The 20,610-nt window shown below is 43.3% G+C and overlaps 1 protein-coding gene across 4 annotated transcripts in view; it reads left to right on the top strand.

Annotated features, from left to right (window-relative positions):
- Window positions 1–20,610, top strand: part of gbf1 (golgi brefeldin A resistant guanine nucleotide exchange factor 1) — a 92,712-nt gene that overhangs the window by 43,639 nt on the left and 28,463 nt on the right. For 2 of the 4 annotated variants that reach the window (XM_056434851.1, XM_056434850.1), the window contains exons 5-12: window positions 3,960–4,078; window positions 5,491–5,599; window positions 6,734–6,794; window positions 9,332–9,386; window positions 13,455–13,602; window positions 14,654–14,865; window positions 15,011–15,179; window positions 19,060–19,271. In XM_056434851.1, coding sequence (XP_056290826.1) covers window positions 3,960–4,078; window positions 5,491–5,599; window positions 6,734–6,794; window positions 9,332–9,386; window positions 13,455–13,602; window positions 14,654–14,865; window positions 15,011–15,179; window positions 19,060–19,271 — 1,085 coding nt within the window. Of the gene's footprint in view, window positions 1–3,959; window positions 4,079–5,490; window positions 5,600–6,733; window positions 6,795–9,331; window positions 9,387–10,898; window positions 10,935–13,454; window positions 13,603–14,653; window positions 14,866–15,010; window positions 15,180–19,059; window positions 19,272–20,610 lie in introns of all 4 variants that reach the window. The other 2 variants (XM_056434853.1, XM_056434852.1) reach the window with 2 other exon arrangements.

The following is a 20,610-nucleotide window of genomic DNA, read 5'->3' as shown; positions in this document are numbered from 1 at the left end:
TGAAAGCGGAGAGAGAGACCGAGAGTTTTTTTTCAAGGAGAGACGCACTCTAGAAAATCAAGTCACGCCTGGAGAAATATCACAAAGCTTCCCAAAGAGTTGTGAGAATTATGTTTTTAATGCCTGTTTGAGGTTTGTTTTATTTGAAGTAACCACAGTGGTTTTATTCTTTTTTTCTCCCTTTTTTTTTGGCAGAAATGTCTAAACTACATCTTCTTCTGAGGTGTGTTGTTGACAGTTGACTCGTTGTGTTCGGCTCTTTTCATGTTTGCCAGCGGCAACTCAAAATGGAAAATATATGTCATTTCCAAAATGAAGGTAAGTTAGATATGATGGAAGGTCAGAGAGACACGGAGAGAGGCTGACAGACTAACGGCTAACGCAAGGGTCTCCATCGCGAGGGCCGGTCTCCATCGCGAGGGCCGGTCTCCATGTGTGTGTGTGTGTGTGTGTGTATATATATATATATAATATATGTATGTTTGCCTTCAGGGTAGCCAGTAGATGTAGAGTAACTGGTCTTGTCAAGTACTGCCATCTCCTGGCCAGTAACCGATCCATGAACCCTCTCGATGACTCCTCTAGTGGACCGAGACCTTCTCTGTCTGTCTGTCTGTGTGTGTGTGTGTGTGTGTGTGTGTGTGTGTGTGTGTGTGTGTGTGTGTGTGTGTGTGTGTGTGTGTGTGTGTGTGTGTGTGTGTGTGTGTGTGTGTGTGTGTGTGTGTGTGTGTGTGTGTGTGTGTGTGTGTGTGTGTGTGTGTGTGTGTGTGTCTCTCTCTCTCACCGGGCTCTCTGGCCTGTGTGTCGCGTGTTTCTTGAGTGAGACCGAAGCTGCTGCTCCATCCAGGGAGCAGACGTGCTGAATGATTCATGACTCCATTCGACGTCTTGTCAGCGTTCAGCGACGGGACGCAATGTGTGTGTGTGTGTGTGTTGGCGGTCGCGGCCCGTTTAGGTTCGCACACATCGTGCCTCTCTTAAGCCGCCAGCGAGAGGACCGCCTCCAGCGGGCGGCTGTGTTCCAGTTCACCCGAGTGTTGTGACTGATCCTCCTCCTCCTCCTCCTCCTCCAGTGTGTTGCCCTGAACACGTCCCCCGTGTCCCTCCGGCGTGACCTCTTTATACATGTGTTGCTTGTCCAGGGCCCGAGAAACAACAGGACACACACACGTCGCACTCAGCCATTTTATGTAGTTTGAGGTAATTCCTCTCAATCTGTGGCCTGAGGTCGACTGGCGTGGAGGGAGCAGTGGACTAAGCTCCGGTGCCGACAGATCTCCACATCTCTGCTCCATCCTCTCTCTTCCTCCTCCTCCTCCTCCTCCTACGCTCTCCCTCTTTTTCTGCTGCCCAGCAGAGTCAGCAAAAGCCCCCTCGCTGTGCTGCTCACACTCGCCCCCCACGGGGCTCGGCCGAGGCTTCAGCTGCAGCCGCTGCCAGGAGGGGAGAGCAGTGCCTCTGAGTTCAGGGCTGAATCGATTGTATTTCTATGGCTGTTTTAATATGAGAGAAAAGTGCCAGATTAGCATGTATTTCAACAAAGAAAAGAGAAAACATCTCCCACTTCAACTCCGTGGATAGAAAACCACAGAAGACATCACAGTAAACGTTAGAGAAGAGGATTCTTTACATCAGTGTATAGTTGGGAGTTTCAGTGAAACATTTGGAATTTAAGTGAGTTATTGAGAATTTCAGAGAATAATTAGGAATTTCAATGAATAGTTTGTTATTTCTGTGAATAATTGGACATTTTAGGGAATAATTAGGAATTTCAGTGAATAATTGGGAATTTTAGTGAAAAATTGGGATTTCAGAGAATAATTGGGAATTTCAGTGAATAATTGGGAATGTCAGTGAATAGTTGGGAATTTCAGTGAATAATTCTGTGCCGAGGATTGTTCCGTTAAAGTGTGTCCTTGTGCAGTACGTCTACGTTGCTTTTTCGTGGATTTATCCCGGGGAACCAAACACGTCCACCTGATCACGCCTTTTCGACAAAACTTCGACACCAAGACGACAATCTCCTTAAAACGGGTTCATTCGACGCCCTCCGGTCACTCGCTCCGGTCACCGCTGCCCGTGGAGCTCAGGAGGAGAGCCTGGCTGAAATGGGATCTTTTTGCTATTCAGAAAAAAAAGGAGCAGGTGAACAAACGGGTGCTCTCCTCTGGCGATGGCGGCGGCCCCCTTTGTTTGCTTTGTAGCGCTGCGTCGGGCCTCAGAGTGCAGCCTGAGAGCTGAGAGCTCCTCTGTGTGTGTCGTCCTCAACGAGCCGCCGCTCTGCTCCCGCCGCTCTGCTCCCGCCGCTCTGCTCCCGCCGCTCGCCCTCGCGCCGTCTTTGACTTGTTGTGACCAGAGTTTGATCGTACTTTAAACTGCTTTATGTGGCAGCTGGTTCAAACCCCTGTTGACTGTGCACACATACCCTCAGGCACACACACACACACACACACACACCTACACACTCATATTGAGCCTCTCCTCTCCGCAGTGTTATTTTAACAATGCCCCCCCCAACCCTTCCTTTGGACGCCGCTCGTATAGACTGTGTGCCAAAAGAAGGATTAGTGTTTTATATCACTTCTGACATTCTGCCGGATCCCCCCCCCCCCGCGGCTCCAGTTTCTGTGTCTGGACATCGGCACAGCTTCCATGCTCGTTGTCGCCCTCGCCTCTGGAGGGATGTCGTTGGCATTGCTCCCCCCCCCCCCCCCCCCCAACACACACACACACACACCGCCAACTTGTCAGCCGAGCCGTTAACTGCTCACCGATACGCCGTCTGCAGGTCTGGTTGTCCCAGCAGCTGCCGATCACCGAGACGGCCCCCGAGCACTAGCGGCGCGGGTGACGCCGTTGATCTCTCTCGTCCACTCGTGATCACGAGGGCCGCAGTCTCACTTTTACGCGGCTCGTCTTTCCCGGCTGACCGGCTGCATTGTTCTTGCACTCCCTGTTCTTTCTCTATCCTCCCGCTCCGCTCTCTCTCTCCCCCCCCCCCACCCCCCGGTGCTTATTAGTTAATGAATTGAGGGTCGATGGGAAAGGAAAACAGGCCGAGAGCTGGCCGGCCGCTCGGGTTTCAAAAACACTGGCTGCTGTTGCTCTGACAGCCAATTTGTCCCAGCCTGCCCCCCCAACAAAAGGCCACATCTGGTCATTAGATCCCAGGGTCCGGAGGACAATGTGGGCGACGGGGCCGGACCAGATCCGTCTGCTTGTGTTTACGCGTCGGGCCCTCGGAGCTGTGTTCCTGTTGCTGAGTTTACTAACAAGCACCGTCTGGGTTTACACGACTGCTGGAATGGTGACGCATCCAGATTTATTCTTTTCTTCATATCTGGCACCCGATGGTTTGGAATGGACAAACGTGACCATATTACATTACATTATATTACATAACATTACATTATATTACATTACATTATATAACATTACATTACATTATATTATATAACATTATATTACATTATATAACATTACATTACATTATATTATACAACATTACATTACATTATATTACATTATATTATATAACATTACATTATATTATATAACATAACATTATATTATATTACATTATATTATATAACATTACATTATATTACATTATATTAAATAACATTACATTATATTATATAACATTATATTATATAACATTACATTATATTATATAACATTACATTATATTAAATAACATTACATTATATTATATAACATTACATTATATAACATTACATTACATTATATTATATAACATTACATTATATTATCTTACATTACATTATATTATATAACATTACATTATATTAGATTACATTATATTATATAACATTACATTATATTATATTACATTACATTATATTACATTACATTTCATTACATTACATTACATGTTATTTAGCTGACTCTTTTATCCAAAGCGACTGACAACAAGTCTCCTCCGGTCTGTTTCACAGACGCCGACCATGAGGCCGCAGCAGAAGCCATTGAGAACATGGCCGACGCCGTCACACACGCCAGGTTTGTGGGAACGGACCCTGCCAGCGATGAAGTGGTCCTGATGAAGATTCTCCAGGTGAGTAACCACAGACCTGGTCCGGCACCGTGAGACCTCCGAGGTCTTCTTGAAGCTGAAACGCGTAAACTTAGTCTTAGTCATTTATTGTCATTTCTGGACTCTTAAAAATGATCGTGTATTTTGTCAGCGTATACACTACCGTGCAAATGGTGTGTTTTCCATGAAAACTCACACTTTTATTTATCAAATGAAATGCAAAATGAATATAAAATATAGTCAAGACATTGACGAGGTTAGAAATAATGATTTTTATTGTAAATATTCATGTTGTTCTAAAAACTTGTCGCTCAAAAGAAAGCCAATTGTATAGCTTCTCTCACCAGCATAACTGTTTTCAGCTGCGCTCACATAAAAAGGGGTTTCAAGGGTTTTCTACCCCTCCGTTAGTCTTCTAAGGCGATAACACAATGTACCAGTAGAACACTGGAGATGGGCCTCTAGACACCTCTGTAGAGACTTCATTAACAACCAGAGAATAGTCATTTACCACATTAACTATGTAGAGAGTGTATTTAGGATTAATTTAATGTTATCTTCATTTAAAAAATAGGTGCTTTTCTTTGAAAAATAAGGACATTTCGAAGTCACCCCAAACTTCTGAATGGTCGTGTATTTTGACTGATAAATGTTTTGTTCAGAAATATCTGCAACAATGTTTGAAGCATGATATTTAGCTGCTTCTAGTGGTGAGGTTGCAGATTGCATCTGACCTCCCTCTCCCAGCGTGGACAGAACTACGGTGGCCTTCAGGTGACAAACAAACACAAAGGCCTCTTGGGTCCCGACAGGTTTGGTTTGTCCGTTCCGGGCTGCCGTAGAAACATAGAGGTGCAACGCGGTGGACTCGGTGTAGAGGAGCCGCTCCCCGTGTCGACAACGGTTCCCAGTTTCACGTTATCATACACCAAAGAAACTTATATAAATATTAAATTCCATTTTGCACGATAAATATCGCTAAATCAAACATACCATTCCCAAGCGGAATGCACTTTATCATTACTTATCAACATAAATGTGTCCCCTTTGTAGAGGTATTTTGATAATCGATTATACAGATTATTACGATGCTGAATCCATCATTAATTGGTTATAAAAAAAAATGTACGGTACATTCGACTATTTTACAGCATTTTATTTCAAAACAAATCTCATTCCTTGTCTTCATGTGCAATAAATACTCCTTTTTACGACAATACAAGAAAGCGCAGCTTCCCTTTGTGTTCAGAGTCTGGGAAGTGAGCTACACCTTTTTGTTTTAAGCTCCTAAAATGCACGTCGCAGAGCAGTTATTCATCGTCAGATTCCACCGGCCAATTCCACTTTACGATTAGTTATAATCTCCATAATCACTTGATAGATGAAGCCGATTGACCGGAAAGAGAAGACGGACTCATTCTACGTCGTTTCAGGTCCTGCGGACTCTGCTGCTGACCCCGGTCGGAGCCCACCTGATCAACGAGTCCGTCTGTGAGATCATGCAGTCCTGCTTCAGGATCTGCTTCGAGATGCGCCTCAGCGGTGAGTCTCAACCTCTGGTTCCGATATGATCGTCATTTCTCACGAGCTGATTTTGATTGTTTCAGCTTTTTGACACAAAATTATTTTCGTTTCTATTTTATTCAGTTATTTAATTTAAATATACGGATACCTGTTACCGCTCCTAGCCTCTAAAAATACTCGAATCCAACAATCTAATGAGGGAAAATCCTTTAGTTATTAATACTTCATGTAATTAACCTTTACGTGTCAAATGAATTGCTTCATTTGAAATGGCCTTGGTCCATAAGAAAGGCCGTTCCCGTCACCTCTTATACAAAATCGTATTCACGGATTTCATTCACTGGTTTCTTTTGGGTTTGGATCTGTTTTCTTTCATAGAAATGGCCAAATACTGAATGATGGATGATAGAAGTATCCCAAACAGCCTGGAGAAGCTTCCAGTGTCCAGTTCTACCTGTCGCTTCTGCTCCTAGAGCTCTCGCTGGTTTAGACTAGCGTAGGACATTTACAGATTTTTTAGGGGGCAATTTTTCCACCCCCCACTGACTGAAATCCAGGAGCATTCAAAAAGTAATTGGGGGCAATTTTTTAAACTTTCAAATAACATTTTAACCTTTGTTCAAAAATAATAAATAAGCTTATTTAGGCTTAGAGTATATGAGCAATTGTCATAAAAATGGCAATAATGAGACTATTTGGCAGTAGTCTGCAGATTCAAAGTGTTTTCTGAGAGTTTTTGAACAAAAAACAAACAGAAAACATAAATCAGAAAATCATATTGAATTGTATTCTTATTTATTTGTGTTTTTTATTGTTATAATTAATTTTTTTAGACTACTGTATTAACAATTAGAACTTATGTCTTTGTTTTTTTTTATCATTCAAAATTCTATTTGTTGATTTTTGTGTGTACTTATGGAGTACAGATAGGACACACGCAACAAAGAACATCAACAACACACTATTAAATCATCAAAATTACGGGGTCATTTTTTCCCCCTCTAGTGATATCAGGGGCAACATTATATTTCTTCGGGGCAGTTTGGCCCTGGTGTATTTCCGGCGCTGGTTTAGATGCGTTAGTGTAAGTGTGTCTCTGCTGTCGCCTCTTCTCCAAGTCATTGTGTGTGTGCTTCTCTTCTGTGTTTGCAGAGCTCCTCAGGAAGTCAGCTGAGCACACACTGGTGGACATGGTGCAGCTCCTGTACTCCAGGTGAATGAATGGGACGGTGGCGGACGGCGACGGTGCGGTGTGGGTTAGATGTGTGTTCAGCCATACCTTTAATGTGTACACGGCTGAAGTGTGTGTCAACAGTAAGTTATCTTTGCCTCTGGGGGGGGCGTTTTGTTTCTTTGGGGTTGTCCTGTCCGACCCTCCAGACTGGGCACAGGCGTTCACACCGACTGAAAGACGCCCCACTGTCCCGACGTCAGCTTCCTGTGTCTCTGTGGCGGGGGTCTCGCCCCATCAGGAGACCAGCGGCAGCTCCTGCGTCTGTTAACTCCAATGGGCAAAGTCGACGTGAACGCAACTTTATCACCCATTCTTCGCTCCTTATCAACAAAAAAAATCAAACGTCTGACCAATTTTTTTCCCGAGCGACATATTTTCCTAACATTCTGATATTAAAATGGCATTTATCAGATGAACAAATCAGGAGAAAAGCCATTTTTGTTTTCGGACCTTGAACGCCACCAGCTCGCACGACGCCGACCATGGCTGTTAGCCGTTAGCCGGAAGATCTAAAGCAGACCTAAATATATAATGTAAATATAAATCACTCTTTCATCCAGCCGCACGACGTTCACAACACTTCCGGTCGAACGCCCTCGTGGCCACGCCCACTTAGGAGACAGGAAGTGTTTTCCACGTCCAGCTCGAACGTCTTCGCTCGAACTCGAAGAGTTTGAGTTAGATTTCACAAAACACATCTCATGAATTCCGAATTATGACCATTTCACACAAATGTCTAATAGCGTCAACATTATAACGTCATCACATTTGGACATAAATGTTGTAAACTGTAATTGTGATGTTTAAAATATAAAATATCACTAGAATTGGACATTGGGCGCCACTTTAAGAGGAAGACTCTTCACTCCTTCAGCCCCTCTGGATTAGAGCTTGTTGGTTTTTCAGCATCCGTCTCTCAGGCCTCATTATTCCCCTTCCAGCTCATGAATTTCATTTTGCATCGTGCACGGGGGTCAACGGGCCACTGGTTTACTAATGCCATTACATGATTCCTCCTTTGCCATTTAGCATACGGCAGCCCCCCCCCCCCCCCACCTCAACACCAACCGCCCCGTCCCGATGCATCAGAGTGCGAGTCACATTCAGTCACAGGCGAGGGGATGAGCCAACTGAGCTGCACGCCGCATGATCTGCATATAGATGAAGCCTCGCGCTCTGCTTCCACAGCAAAAGCTCCCAGCCCCCATGAACACGTAGACCCCGAACCCCCCTCCCACACACACACACATACATACAGGCACACACACACGCGCACATACAGAATTAGCTCTGCCAGTGAGTCCAGACGTCAAGCAATCACGAAAATGAAAACATAAATAAAGAATCTTTCTGCTCATTTGAATGTGAAGGAGCAAAACCTGCAAAACAAATAGAGCTCGAATTGAAGTTCTGGTGTCACCCCCCCCACACACACACCCACAGCTCTGTGAAGGCCTGCTTGTCCCCAACGGGACTATTTGACATGTTATCTTCCCCTCCGGTGAAGTCCAGTGGCGTTTCTTCTTTTCTTTTCCCCAAGCTTGTCGCCATTCATCCGTCACTCCCTCCAAACATTCTCTGGTTTTTTTATTCCTTTTATTTACGTGCGTGACTCTTGCGTGCCACCTCGTCATCGTTTTCTTTACCGTGCGAGCTTAGAAATGAAGAAGCTTAGATTCAGTTTGAGCTTCTTTTTATTATTATTACATCCTTCTGATCCTACACACACGCACACACACACACACACACACACACACACACACACACACACACACACGCGCACGCTCCACACCTCATTTTGCTCATGTTCAACCCCCAGCCCCCCACTTGTCCACAGACCCTGGATAATAGAGATGTGAGAGCCCCCCCCCCCCCCCCCCCCCCCATCAGAGCATGATGAACCGCAGCTCTCTCCAGCTCCTCAGAAGCAGTCTTAGATTGCCTGCTGATAGTATTCGGCATGTTAATCTGTTGGACCCACAGATCATCCAATAACCGTGCTCGCGAGACAACACTCTATTAACGCTGAGTTAATGTCAGGGGGGGGGGGGGGGGCTGGGGATCCTTTTTGTGTATGTGTGTGACTGGTGGTGACATCTCATTTTCCAGCAAAGCTTTAGTGTCCACACACACACACACGCTTGTGAACAGCAGTCAGCGTTGCTCATCAAATGATGGAAAAGTTTATTGATGGCTCAGGTTTAAAATGTTGAGACTCCCACCGTGATATTGTCTCTTCAGCCTCTCGGCTTAGGAGACGCTCCACATTCCTTTATGTTTTGTTTCTTCTGTTTAAAATAAAGAAGGAGACACAGAACACATGACGGGGGGAGGACTCTGGCCATTCAGTATTTGTTTTTGCACATCCGTTGAGTCGAGGGACCGTAAAATATAATCTACTCTAATTGAGAGAATAGAAACACAATTATATATTACGGCAGGACAGTTACAGTTACCACAGTTTTTCCCCAACGGCGTCTTATCTTAATTTCTCTGGGTCTTTTATTTCCTTCCAGACTCCCGCAGTTCAAGGAGGAGGCCAAGAGCTTTGTGGGCGCCAACATGAAGAAGGTAAAAGGATTGAAGCGTTGAGTGTTGATCTGATCGCTCGCTGTTGTTGTCCTCTTTTTCCCAATTGTTGCTCATTGTCATCGTGCCCTTCTGAAAGGTTTCTGTCTGTTTGCTGTGAAATCCAGTTATTGATCATATATTGTACCATCCCTTAACCCTTGTGTTGCCTTAGGGTCATTTTGACCCGAATCAATATTACACCCTCCCCCCGCCTTAGGATTAATTTGACCCCATTCAATGTTTAATGTCCGTGTTCTTTCGGTAGTCAACAAACAAACATAAAGTGCCTCACACTTAAACTTGGAAAACAATATTAATTCTAATAATTTTCTGGAGGTTTTAATTGCTGGCGTCAAATTGAACCCAAAGGGTAAAATATGTTAGTAAATATAAAGGTAACAGGAGGGTGGAACATTGAATCGGGTCAAAATGACCCAAAGGCGGGGGGAGGGTGTAATATTGATTCGGGTCAAAATGACCCTAAGGCAACACAAGGGTTAAATAAATACCCAGATCAGCCACAGTAACCTGTGGTACTCGGTGGACTTTCCCACCTCTTCGGTAAACCGATCACGACTGATTAAACAGTGTAATGAAGGAGCGACTCTGGACTCCACACACATCATTACGGCCGGCCTGCTCCGGTCTCTCCTCGGTAACAAGGCAGCTCCCTCTCATCACTTCTTCGCCGTCCTTTCACTTCAGTCTTGCTTTGGGAACATTTTTCGTTTTTTTCGTTTAGAGTAGCACAGCACGTCTTCCCTCGGCTTCTCAAAGGAAATATTATGGGTCCCCCCCCCCCCCTGATGCAGAGAATGAGTCAGTCCTTAGCAGGGCTTTATTGTCCACCATTGTAGTTTGACAATGAAAACCACATATGGAACTAGAACGGGCACTCTGTAGAGCGCATACCTTCGCATATCACAAGATTGGGCATTGCATTATGAACATTTTGGCATTAGTTGCCAATTGGATAAAAAATGACCGTGCTATGGTAAAAAGAAGATTTTGACCTTTTCATGACCTTTGACCCGATCGATCCCAAAATCTAATCAAATGGTCCCCGGATAATAACCAATCATCCCACCAAATTTCATGCGATTCGGTTTAAAACTTTTTTTGTTATGCGAGTAACACGCATACAAATAAATAAATACACGGCGATCAAAACATAACCTTCCGCATTTTCAATGCGAAGGTAATAAATACACCCTAACTCGTCTTTCTTCATGGCATCGTGTTGTCTGAATGTCGTGCTGCTGGGACATACATGTCTAGTTTCTACCTCTGACCCGACGACCCGGCTGGAGGCCGTTGCTCCGGCAGTTTTTGCTTCTTGCATGCTCTGTCCGCCCGCACTGCTCGTTCGCCGGCTGCCCATCCTCCAGCGGTTAGACCCCTCCCACCATGCACAGTGTACGTCCCGCTGTGTGTCTCTGTGTTTGTCCCACTGCTGACATGTTACCCATCACTAATTACGGGCACCTTGCTCGCTCCCCCTTCTCTTCTGAGGCTTACAATATCTTGTGGAAAAACAAACGAGTGCAGGTAAGGAAGATGACTCTCAGTATTTAGGCTGGACAATCTCTCCCTGTTTTTTTTTAAACAAATTTTTTTTTTAATGGTTTATTTAATAAGGGACAGTGCACATTGATAAAAACATTGCAGTAAATGTGCCAGAGTTAGCCAAGAGGCTATTTTTCATCTGTAGTCCCAATGTTGCTGATGTTAAGAACAAACCTAAAAACCTGTAACCTTTCCCCTTGTCCTTTTTATTTATTTATTTATTTACAAACCGCACTAACCTCCCACTTCTCTTCGTTATCACAGTATGACTATGACATGTCAACCATGCTTGTGAATTACATCACTTTAATAGTATTATTTCACATTTAGTTGTTGCTTTACACCCTCATGCATCATGCTGCCCATGTACCTCCTCAGCCGTTGCAGGATCGAGCATGTCCGAGTACCGAGTAGTTCTCCCCGTTTGTTTTTTTAGTGAAGCCGATATAAAAAAAGTCTGAAACTGTGAATTAATTGACAATACCTTTTTATAAACAACAGCACATCACGCCGAAAGAGAGGAGTAGCAGTGGCTCTTCTGAGCGTTCAGTAATTGTGTGCATGAACATACAGTGCTGTTTTATTTATTTTTAATCTGTGCATCTTCTTCTGAAATGACCTGCTGCTTCATCCACAGCTGAAGCCGGGCTGGTTTCAGGCCGTGATCCAACAGGACGTTCTCTTTTAAAAACCACACTGAGTATCCGACCCTCATTTCTCAGAGAACCAGGGTTACATTAATAACCAGAGAGGTTTCTCTCTCTCTCTGCGGTTTTCCTCTTAGGTCCCCGGTATGTTATACGGGATGCTTATGACAGGAGTACGTTTGCTTCGGATATTGAAATTGGCTTTATTTGCAGTATTTTGATAAACTGTCATGTTGTACAAGGGTAATAGTGAAAGGGTAAACAATCATAATGTAATAAATAAAAGGTTATGTTTGAAGCAGCCCTGGGACGGTTCAGTATGTGGCTGCAGTAATGCTTCTCGAGGGAAAATATGCAGCTGTATAATCAAAACCGTCCTTAATTTTAAGCAGTACTCCATCTATTTAGCATTGGACTCTAAAGATTGATGCAACACGATCACATATATATATATATATATGTATATATTAGGGCTGTCAGCGTTAACGCGTTAATCTATGCGATTAATTTGGCCGCGTTAACGCACTAAAATATTTTAACGCAATTAACGCAACTTTGTTTACTTCCGGTGTTCGCTGAAGTTTTTACGCTCAAACCGAGTGTCAAACCGCGGCAGTACGGTTTAACACTGTTTCCGTTTTTAAAACAATTATTTCTCCGCGAAAATAAGGAGCAGAAATCAGTTTAAACTCGTGGATGAATCAGTCGGGTTTCCTCCTGCTCCTCCTTCCTCCCGTCTCCCCCTCTGATACACAGAGGAACGGAGGGGCGACGTGTCGGGGGACGCGGCACGGAAAGAACTTGTCACACGAAACCTTCACGTGATTTGTCAATCTGTGTGTCTGTCAACATTTTGCGAAAAAAACAACCAATGAACACTCAGTAAATTACAAAGGACCTCCCACCTCACAGGTGAGGCTCATTAGCAACCTGTTAGTCAGAGAACCAGAGAACACGGCGCGAGGACAATGTGCCTCATTGTATAGAGCTGAGATTGTTCTGGAATGTTTGATGTATAACACACGTGGGTATGTGTCATATGAAAACGCCTTTAAAAGGTGAATTTACATTTTTTTGTAGAATGTATAAAATGAGCCCAGCCTCCAGAGGGTTAACGTGACATATGTGAATGTCAGTCAGTTACCAAGGCTACTGGTTCTGCTGCTGTTCAATGTTAAAGATGACAGGACCAATGGGGTCTCAATATACTTCTTTTTTTTAACTAATCTGGATGTTTCACTGAAGAAACAATTTATCATCCACAATATTAAATACCTCGCTGGCACTTTATAGGTAGGAACCTCTTTGAAAACACAGCTCTGTGTGAAGTTTGGTCTTTAAAAAGAAAAGAACAACTTTTAATCGCGATTAATGAATTTCAAAATGTGCGATTAATTAGTTAATTTTTTAAATCGATTGACAGCCCTAGTATATATATATGTATGTGTATATACACATATATATATATATATACACATATAGATATATATGTGTATATACACATATATATATATGTGATCATGTTGCATCAATCTTTCGAGTCCAATGCTAAATAGATGGAGTACTGCTTAAAATGAAGGAGAATTTTTTTGGAGAAAACCCCTTTAGGCAAAGCTTAGAGAAAAAGCTAAACACATAGCGTAACCATTGTTGTCCTCCAAGGCATTCAGCCTGATCGCACCCTTTGAAAGCCGGCAGCCTGTCACTAGCGATGCTCACAGCTCACAGCTCGTCTCTTATCGTCTGGGGAAAAGAAAAGCGTCCTCTCTGGTCACGGCCTCGATCTGTATGGACGGTCCAGTCGCACAGCGAGTGTGGAGAAGCCCGACTCAGCGGTGCGCTCTGTTTCCTCTAGTTGAAGATGCGCGCCGGTGGGATGAGCGAGTCGTCCAAATGGAAGAAGCAGAAACGCTCGCCGAGGCCGCCTCGCCACATGGTCCGAAGTGCCTCCGGTCAGATGGACTCGACCCAGTCCAGCACCCTCAGCAACAACAACCTTTCAGGTAAGAGACGCACGAATGTGACGACTTGTCTTCTTTTAACCCTTGTGTTGCCTTCGGGTCAATTTGACCCGATTCAATGTTTCACCCTCCTGTCGCCTTCGGGTCAATATGACCCGATTCAATGTTTCACCCTCCTGTTACCTTTATATTTACTAACATATTTTACCCTTGAGGTCAATATGACCCCAGCTATTAAAATCTCCAGAAAATTATTAGAATTAATATTGTTTTCCAAGTTTAAATGTGAGGTACTTTATGTTTGTTTGTTGACTCCCGAAAGAACACCGACATTAAACATTGAATCGGGTCATATTGACCCGAAGGCGACAGGAGGGTTAAATATTGAATCGGGTCAAAATGACCCGAAGGCAACACAAGGGTTAAAAGGCCTGGTGGGGTCCAACCTAGACGAGGATGATGTGCACCTTTTCTCCATGGAGAATTGTCTGATGTTGGCATCCATTTTCTAAAGATAAGGAATCTGTGGTGGACCTTTGGGGGTCACCCAGACACATTTTGTGTTTTTCATGAAAACTCTCACTTTTATTTATCGAATGAAATGCAAAACGAATATAAAATATAGTCAAGACAAGGTTAGAAATAATGTTTTTTCTTTGAAATATTAATTTTGTTCTTCAAACTTGTCGCTCAAAGGAAGGCCAGTTTGATAGCTTCTCTCACCAGCTTAACTGTTTTCAGCTGCGCTCACATCAAAAGGATTTTCAAGGGTTTTCTACCCTTCCGTTAATCTTCTAAGGCGATAACACAATGTACCATTAGAACACTGGAGATGGGCCTCTACACACCTATGTAGAGATTTCATTTAAAACCAGAGAATAGTCATTTACCACATTAACTATGTATAGAATGTATTTCTGAGTAATTTAATGTTATCTTCATTGAAAAAAACTGCTTTTCTTAAAAAAATAAGGACATTTCTAAGTGACCCCAACCTTTTTGAACGGTGTGTTTTTATGATGGATGGAGGGAAGAATGGTGAAAACACATTATGTTCCACCGTTGCGTGGCGGCGTCTCTTTCCCCCCGACAGGCGGCGTCCCGTTCATCGAGCAAGGCTCGTCCGCCTCGAGCCTCCCAGCTTCGGACAGCGCGGCGTCGTCCGTCTCCAGCCCCACGGCCACCGACAGTGGCCTGGACACCTGCTCCAAAGCCACCTCCAGGGAAGACCTTTCTGACCTGGAACAGTGCAACTCATCGGCCACCACCCTTCCTGGGTCCGAGCCCGGCTCTCCGGACGCACATGTAAGGAATCATTGTACTTATTTAATGAATATATGCTCAGCTTTCTCCATACATCTCCATGTTGACCTTATGGGATGGTGTCTATGTGTTTGTGACTTTTAACTTTCATGAAGAGCAATGATTTGCCTTTCTGTTGCACGTCTAGTCTGAGGAGAGGCGGGTCGGACCGGCTCCGTCGGCCTCGGTGGAGTCCATCCCCGAGGTTCTGGAGGACAAAGACTCCGTCACAGAGCAGTCAGACGGCAGCTCCATCCATGACATAGACTACGTCAATCCCAGAGGTGTGCGATTCACACAGTCCACACAGAGAGACGGTAGGGGATGCCGAGGGATTTCCAAACTCTGTTTTCCCTCTACTTTATTTAGCACGGCTGCATTCACACACGTTTCCTGGCGTGAGAACATGGCACTCTTGATACACAGTTTACAAGAATCGGCGCATACAAGTTGACTTTGTAGAATAGTCGGGGGTTAGTACGGTTATGGAAAACCTGGAAAAGTCCTGGAATTATTATTTTTTTAAATTTCCAGGTCTGGAAAAGTCCTGGGGCTAAAAAAATTCAAAAAGTTTTGGAAAAGTCCTGGACATGTGTTATATTCATATGTGCATTTATGCTGAATTTTAAATAATGTATATGCTTTTAAAAAGAATGACGCTCAAAATATAAATCTGCATACTTACGTGAATGCACCTGAACTGAAAAGACTTGTTTATTATTTTAATCAAACTATTGTCTCTCATTCATTTGTGTCATTTAAGGTTATTTCCTGTATGCTTTGGAATTCTCATTGTTAGTTCAAATACGACATTTTCTCACTTTTTCATGTATTCACAAGATGTTTAGTCATGGAAATTTGGTTTAAAGTCCTGGCAAAATTCTGGAAATCCATTGGTCAACATGTGTACGGACCCTGATGGTGGTGTGTTCTTTACACACGGAGAGCATTGATTTGAGACATGAAGACCACAACCACACCAATGCGTTTCCTTTCCAGTTTCTGTGTGAGTGTCAGAAAACAAAATAAACATTAATAAGAAAAGGAAAGTGCCTCAAACCGTGACTTCAGACGTCTGCTCCGTATGGACGATTAGCGTCGCTCGCTAATCGCTCCAACGACAGCTGTTCATCCGCATGTGGGCAGTGGTAGAATTTGAATTTGAAATTTAACTGCACAACATCTGCTAGAATAGACGAGAAGGTCAGCGACACCTGTAATCGGTTATCCATGTTGAACCTGGGAGCCGATCGGTTATCAAGGCTGTTGCTGTTTGGTATCGTATCGGGGTTCCTACGGTCACGGAAAACCTGGAAAAGTCCTGGAATTTTTTATTTTTTATTTCCAGGCATGGACAAGTCATTGAAAAACAGTCATGGAAATGTATTATATTCATATGCTCATTTAGGCGCTATATACTGTAGGCTTTGGAATTCTCGTTCGTTTAAATACAAAATGTTCTCACTTTTTCATGTATACACCGAGATTTCACAATATGTCATGAGAATTTGGTTTAAAGTCCTGGAAATCCATTGGTCAACACGTGTATGACCCTGTTCATTGGTCAACACGTGTATGAACCTGTTCATTGGTCAACATGTGAATGAACCTGTCCATTAGTCAACATGTGAATGAACCTGTCCATTGGTCAACATGTGTATGAACCTGTTCATTGGTCAACATGTGAATGAACCTGTCCATTGGTCAACATGTGTATGAACCTGTTCATTGGTCATGTGTGGTCAACATGTGTATGAACCTGTCCATTGGTCAACACGTGTATGAACCTGTTCATTGGTCAACACGTGTATGAACCTGTTCATTGGTCAACATGTGTATGAACCTGTTCATTGGTCATGTGTGGTCAACATGTGTATGAACCTGTTCATTGGTCAACACGTGTATGAACCTGTTCATTGGTCAACACGTGTATGAACCTGTTCATTGGTCAACACGTGTATGAACCTGTTCATTGGTTATGTGTGGTCAACATGTGTATGAACCTTTTCATTAGTCAACATGTGAATGAACCTGTTCATTGGTCATGTGGATGAACCTGTCCATTGGTCATGTGTATGAACCTGTTCATTGGTCATGTGTATGAACCTGTCCATTGGTCATGTGTATGAACCTGTTCATTGGTCATGTGTATGAACCTGTTCATTGGTCATGTGTATGAACCTGTTCATTAGTCAACATGTGAATGAACCTGTTCATTGGTAATGTGTATGAACCTGTCCATTGGTCATGTGTATGAACCTGTTCATTGGTCATGTGTATGAACCTGTTCATTGGTCATGTGTATGAACCTGTTCATTGGTCATGTGGATGAACCTGTTCATTGGTCATGTGTATGAACCTGTCCATTGGTCATGTGTATGAACCTGTTCATTGGTCAACATGTGAATGAACCTGTTCATTGGTCATGTGTATGAACCTGTTCATTGGTCAACATGTGAATGAACCTGTTCATTGGTCATGTGTATGAACCTGTTCATTGGTCAACATGTGTATGAACCTGTTCATTGGTCATGTGTATGAACCTGTTCATTGGTCATGTGTATGAACCTGTTCATTGGTCATGTGGATGAACCTGTTCATTGGTAATGTGTATGAACCTGTCCATTGGTCATGTGTATGAACCTGTTCATTGGTCATGTGTATGAACCTGTTCATTGGTCATGTGTATGAACCTGTCCATTGGTCATGTGTATGAACCTGTCCATTGGTCATGTGTATGAACCTGTCCATTGGTCATGTGTATGAACCTGTCCATTGGTCAACACGTGTATGAACCTGTTCATTGGTCATGTGTATGAACCTGTCCATTGGTCATGTGTATGAACCTGTTCATTGGTAATGTGTATGAACCTGTCCATTGGTCATGTGTATGAACCTGTTCATTGGTCATGTGTATGAACCTGTTCATTGGTCATGTGGATGAACCTGTTCATTGGTCATGTGTATGAACCTGTCCATTGGTCATGTGTATGAACCTGTTCATTGGTCATGTGTATGAACCTGTTCATTAGTCAACATGTGAATGAACCTGTTCATTGGTCATGTGTATGAACCTGTTCATTGGTCAACACGTGTATGAACCTGTTCATTGGTCAACATGTGAATGAACCTGTCCATTGGTCAACATGTGTATGAACCTGTTCATTGGTCATGTGTATGAACCTGTTCATTGGTCAACATGTGTATGAACCTGTCCATTGGTCAACATGTGTATGAACCTGTTCATTGGTCAACACGTGTATGAACCTGTCCATTGGTCAACACGTGTATGAACCTGTTCATTGGTCATGTGTGGTCAACATGTGTATGAACCTGTTCATTAGTCAACATGTGAATGAACCTGTTCATTGGTTATGTGTGGTCAACATGTGTATGAACCTGTTCATTAGTCAACATGTAAATGAACCTGTTCATTGGTTATGTGTGGTCAACATGTGTATGAACCTGTTCATTAGTCAACATGTGAATGAACCTGTTCATTGGTCATGTGTATGAACCTGTCCATTGGTCATGTGTATGAACCTGTTCATTGGTCATGTGTATGAACCTGTTCATTGGTCATGTGTATGAACCTGTCCATTGGTCATGTGTATGAACCTGTTCATTGGTCATGTGTATGAACCTGTCCATTGGTCATGTGGATGAACCTGTTCATTGGTCATGTGTATGAACCTGTCCATTGGTCATGTGTATGAACCTGTTCATTGGTCATGTGGATGAACCTGTTCATTGGTCATGTGGATGAACCTGTTCATTGGTCAACATGTGTATGAACCTGTCCATTGGTCATGTGTATGAACCTGTTCATTGGTCATGTGGATGAACCTGTTCATTGGTCATGTGTATGAACCTGTCCATTGGTCAACATGTGTATGAACCCTGTCGAATCAGGGAAGGACACATCATGACGGCTAAGACTCAATCGATTATCTGGTGTCTTCATCATTGTTTTTAAAGGTCAACGTTTCCGCCGTCCGCACTATGACTCAGATTCAGAGTTTTCAAACTAACCCGGCATCGGTGGCGCTTCCCAACCTCTCCATTTTTGGTTGGGTTCAAACTCTGAAGTCGTGAGGCCAGGTGTAAACGTAGCAAAAGATATGCGTTTATTTATAAATCAATGTAATTGCCAGAGCCAAAGTCCTTTCCTAACCTCTGTCCTCGTCTCTCCCGTAGGAGCGACCCTCATCCCGTATGGCCTGCCATGTCTAAGGGAGCTCTTTCGCTTCCTGATCTCACTGACCAATCCACAAGACCGCCACAACACCGATGCTATGATGCACATGGGCCTGCAGCTGCTGACCGTCGCGCTCGAGTCGGCACACATCACGAACTACCAGTCGTTGCTCGGACTGGTCAAAGATGAGCTCTGCAGACATCTCTTCCAGGTGAAGTTCAATTCAGTTTATTTTGTATCGCCCAATATCACAAATTTGCCTTAAGAGGGCTTTACGATCTGTACACGTACGACATCCCTGACCTTTGACCTCACATCGGATCAGGAAAAACTCCCAAGAAATAGAGAAAAAACCTTTCACAGGGAAAAAAGTTGAAGAAACCTTCAGGAGAGCAACAGAGGAGGATCTCTAGCAGGCTCAATGTGCCCCCAGTAGTGTTTGAACGTACCCGTGTTTTGTTTTACAAATTGGTAATAGTTGGATATTTTCTCCGCATTAGTGAGAAAGACCTTTTTTTGTTTGTTCTGAAAGTGTTTTGAACAGTTTTTTCATATTTAAAACTGTTCAAAACTAAGTCTTGGATGACTTTAAACTGAAACTTGTGTATCTGCTTTGTTGGAATCCAAATCAGAAAATTAAAGTTACAATTCCTGACCTTTTGATTTTGGTCTACATTGGACTCATGCTAACTAGTTCCACCATGATATGATGGTGTGTGTCGACTACTACTAAGCTAAATACTGTGGTGCTGGTTACATACCCCCCCCCCCCCCCACCGCTCTACGCCTGTTGTTGCTTGTTTGCCTTCATTCCTTCAGTGACAGTCAAAGTAGGAACAACGCTTCAGTGACATTGAACGCTTTATCACGACATCAACAACTAGAACGGGCACTCGGTAGAGCGCATACCTTCGCATATCTCAAGATTGGGCATTGAATTATGAACATTTTGGCATTAGTTGCATGCCAATTGGATAGAAATTGACCGTGCTATGGTAAAAAGAAGATGTTGACCTTTTCATGACCTTGACCCAATCGATCCCAACATCTAATCAAATGGTCCACGGATAATAACCAATCATCCCACCAAATTTCATGCGATTCGGTTCAATACTTTTTGTGTTATGCGAGTAACACGCATAAAAATAAATAAATAAATACACGGCGATCAAAACATAACCGTCCGCATTTTCAATGCGGAGGTAACAACAACAACACAAAGTTGTATTTGGAGAAGACTGATTTTCCATATTAAAATCAGGGTTTGTACGGTCATGGAAAACCTGGAAGAAATCATGGAATTTTAAAATGGTTATTTCCAGACCTGGAAAAGTTCTTGAACATATTTTTTGAAAACTCGTAAACAATCACCACCTCGTCCCCACCGTAAGAGCGTTAGCCTCGTACGGGTCCATTAAAACGATTAAACTTTGTACCATCAAGTTTGCATTTTAACTTAAAATAAAAGGTTTCCTATTAACCTATCAAAATAAAAGTCTGATTTAACTATAAAGAGGAGGTAGATGAAAACGTATATACATTTTTCAAAC

This window comes from Pseudoliparis swirei, chromosome 17 (genome assembly GCF_029220125.1).
Source record: "Pseudoliparis swirei isolate HS2019 ecotype Mariana Trench chromosome 17, NWPU_hadal_v1, whole genome shotgun sequence".
Lineage (NCBI taxonomy): Eukaryota > Metazoa > Chordata > Actinopteri > Perciformes > Liparidae > Pseudoliparis > Pseudoliparis swirei.
Note: the sequence above shows the minus strand (reverse complement) of the source record. Positions and strands in the feature narration are given on the sequence as shown.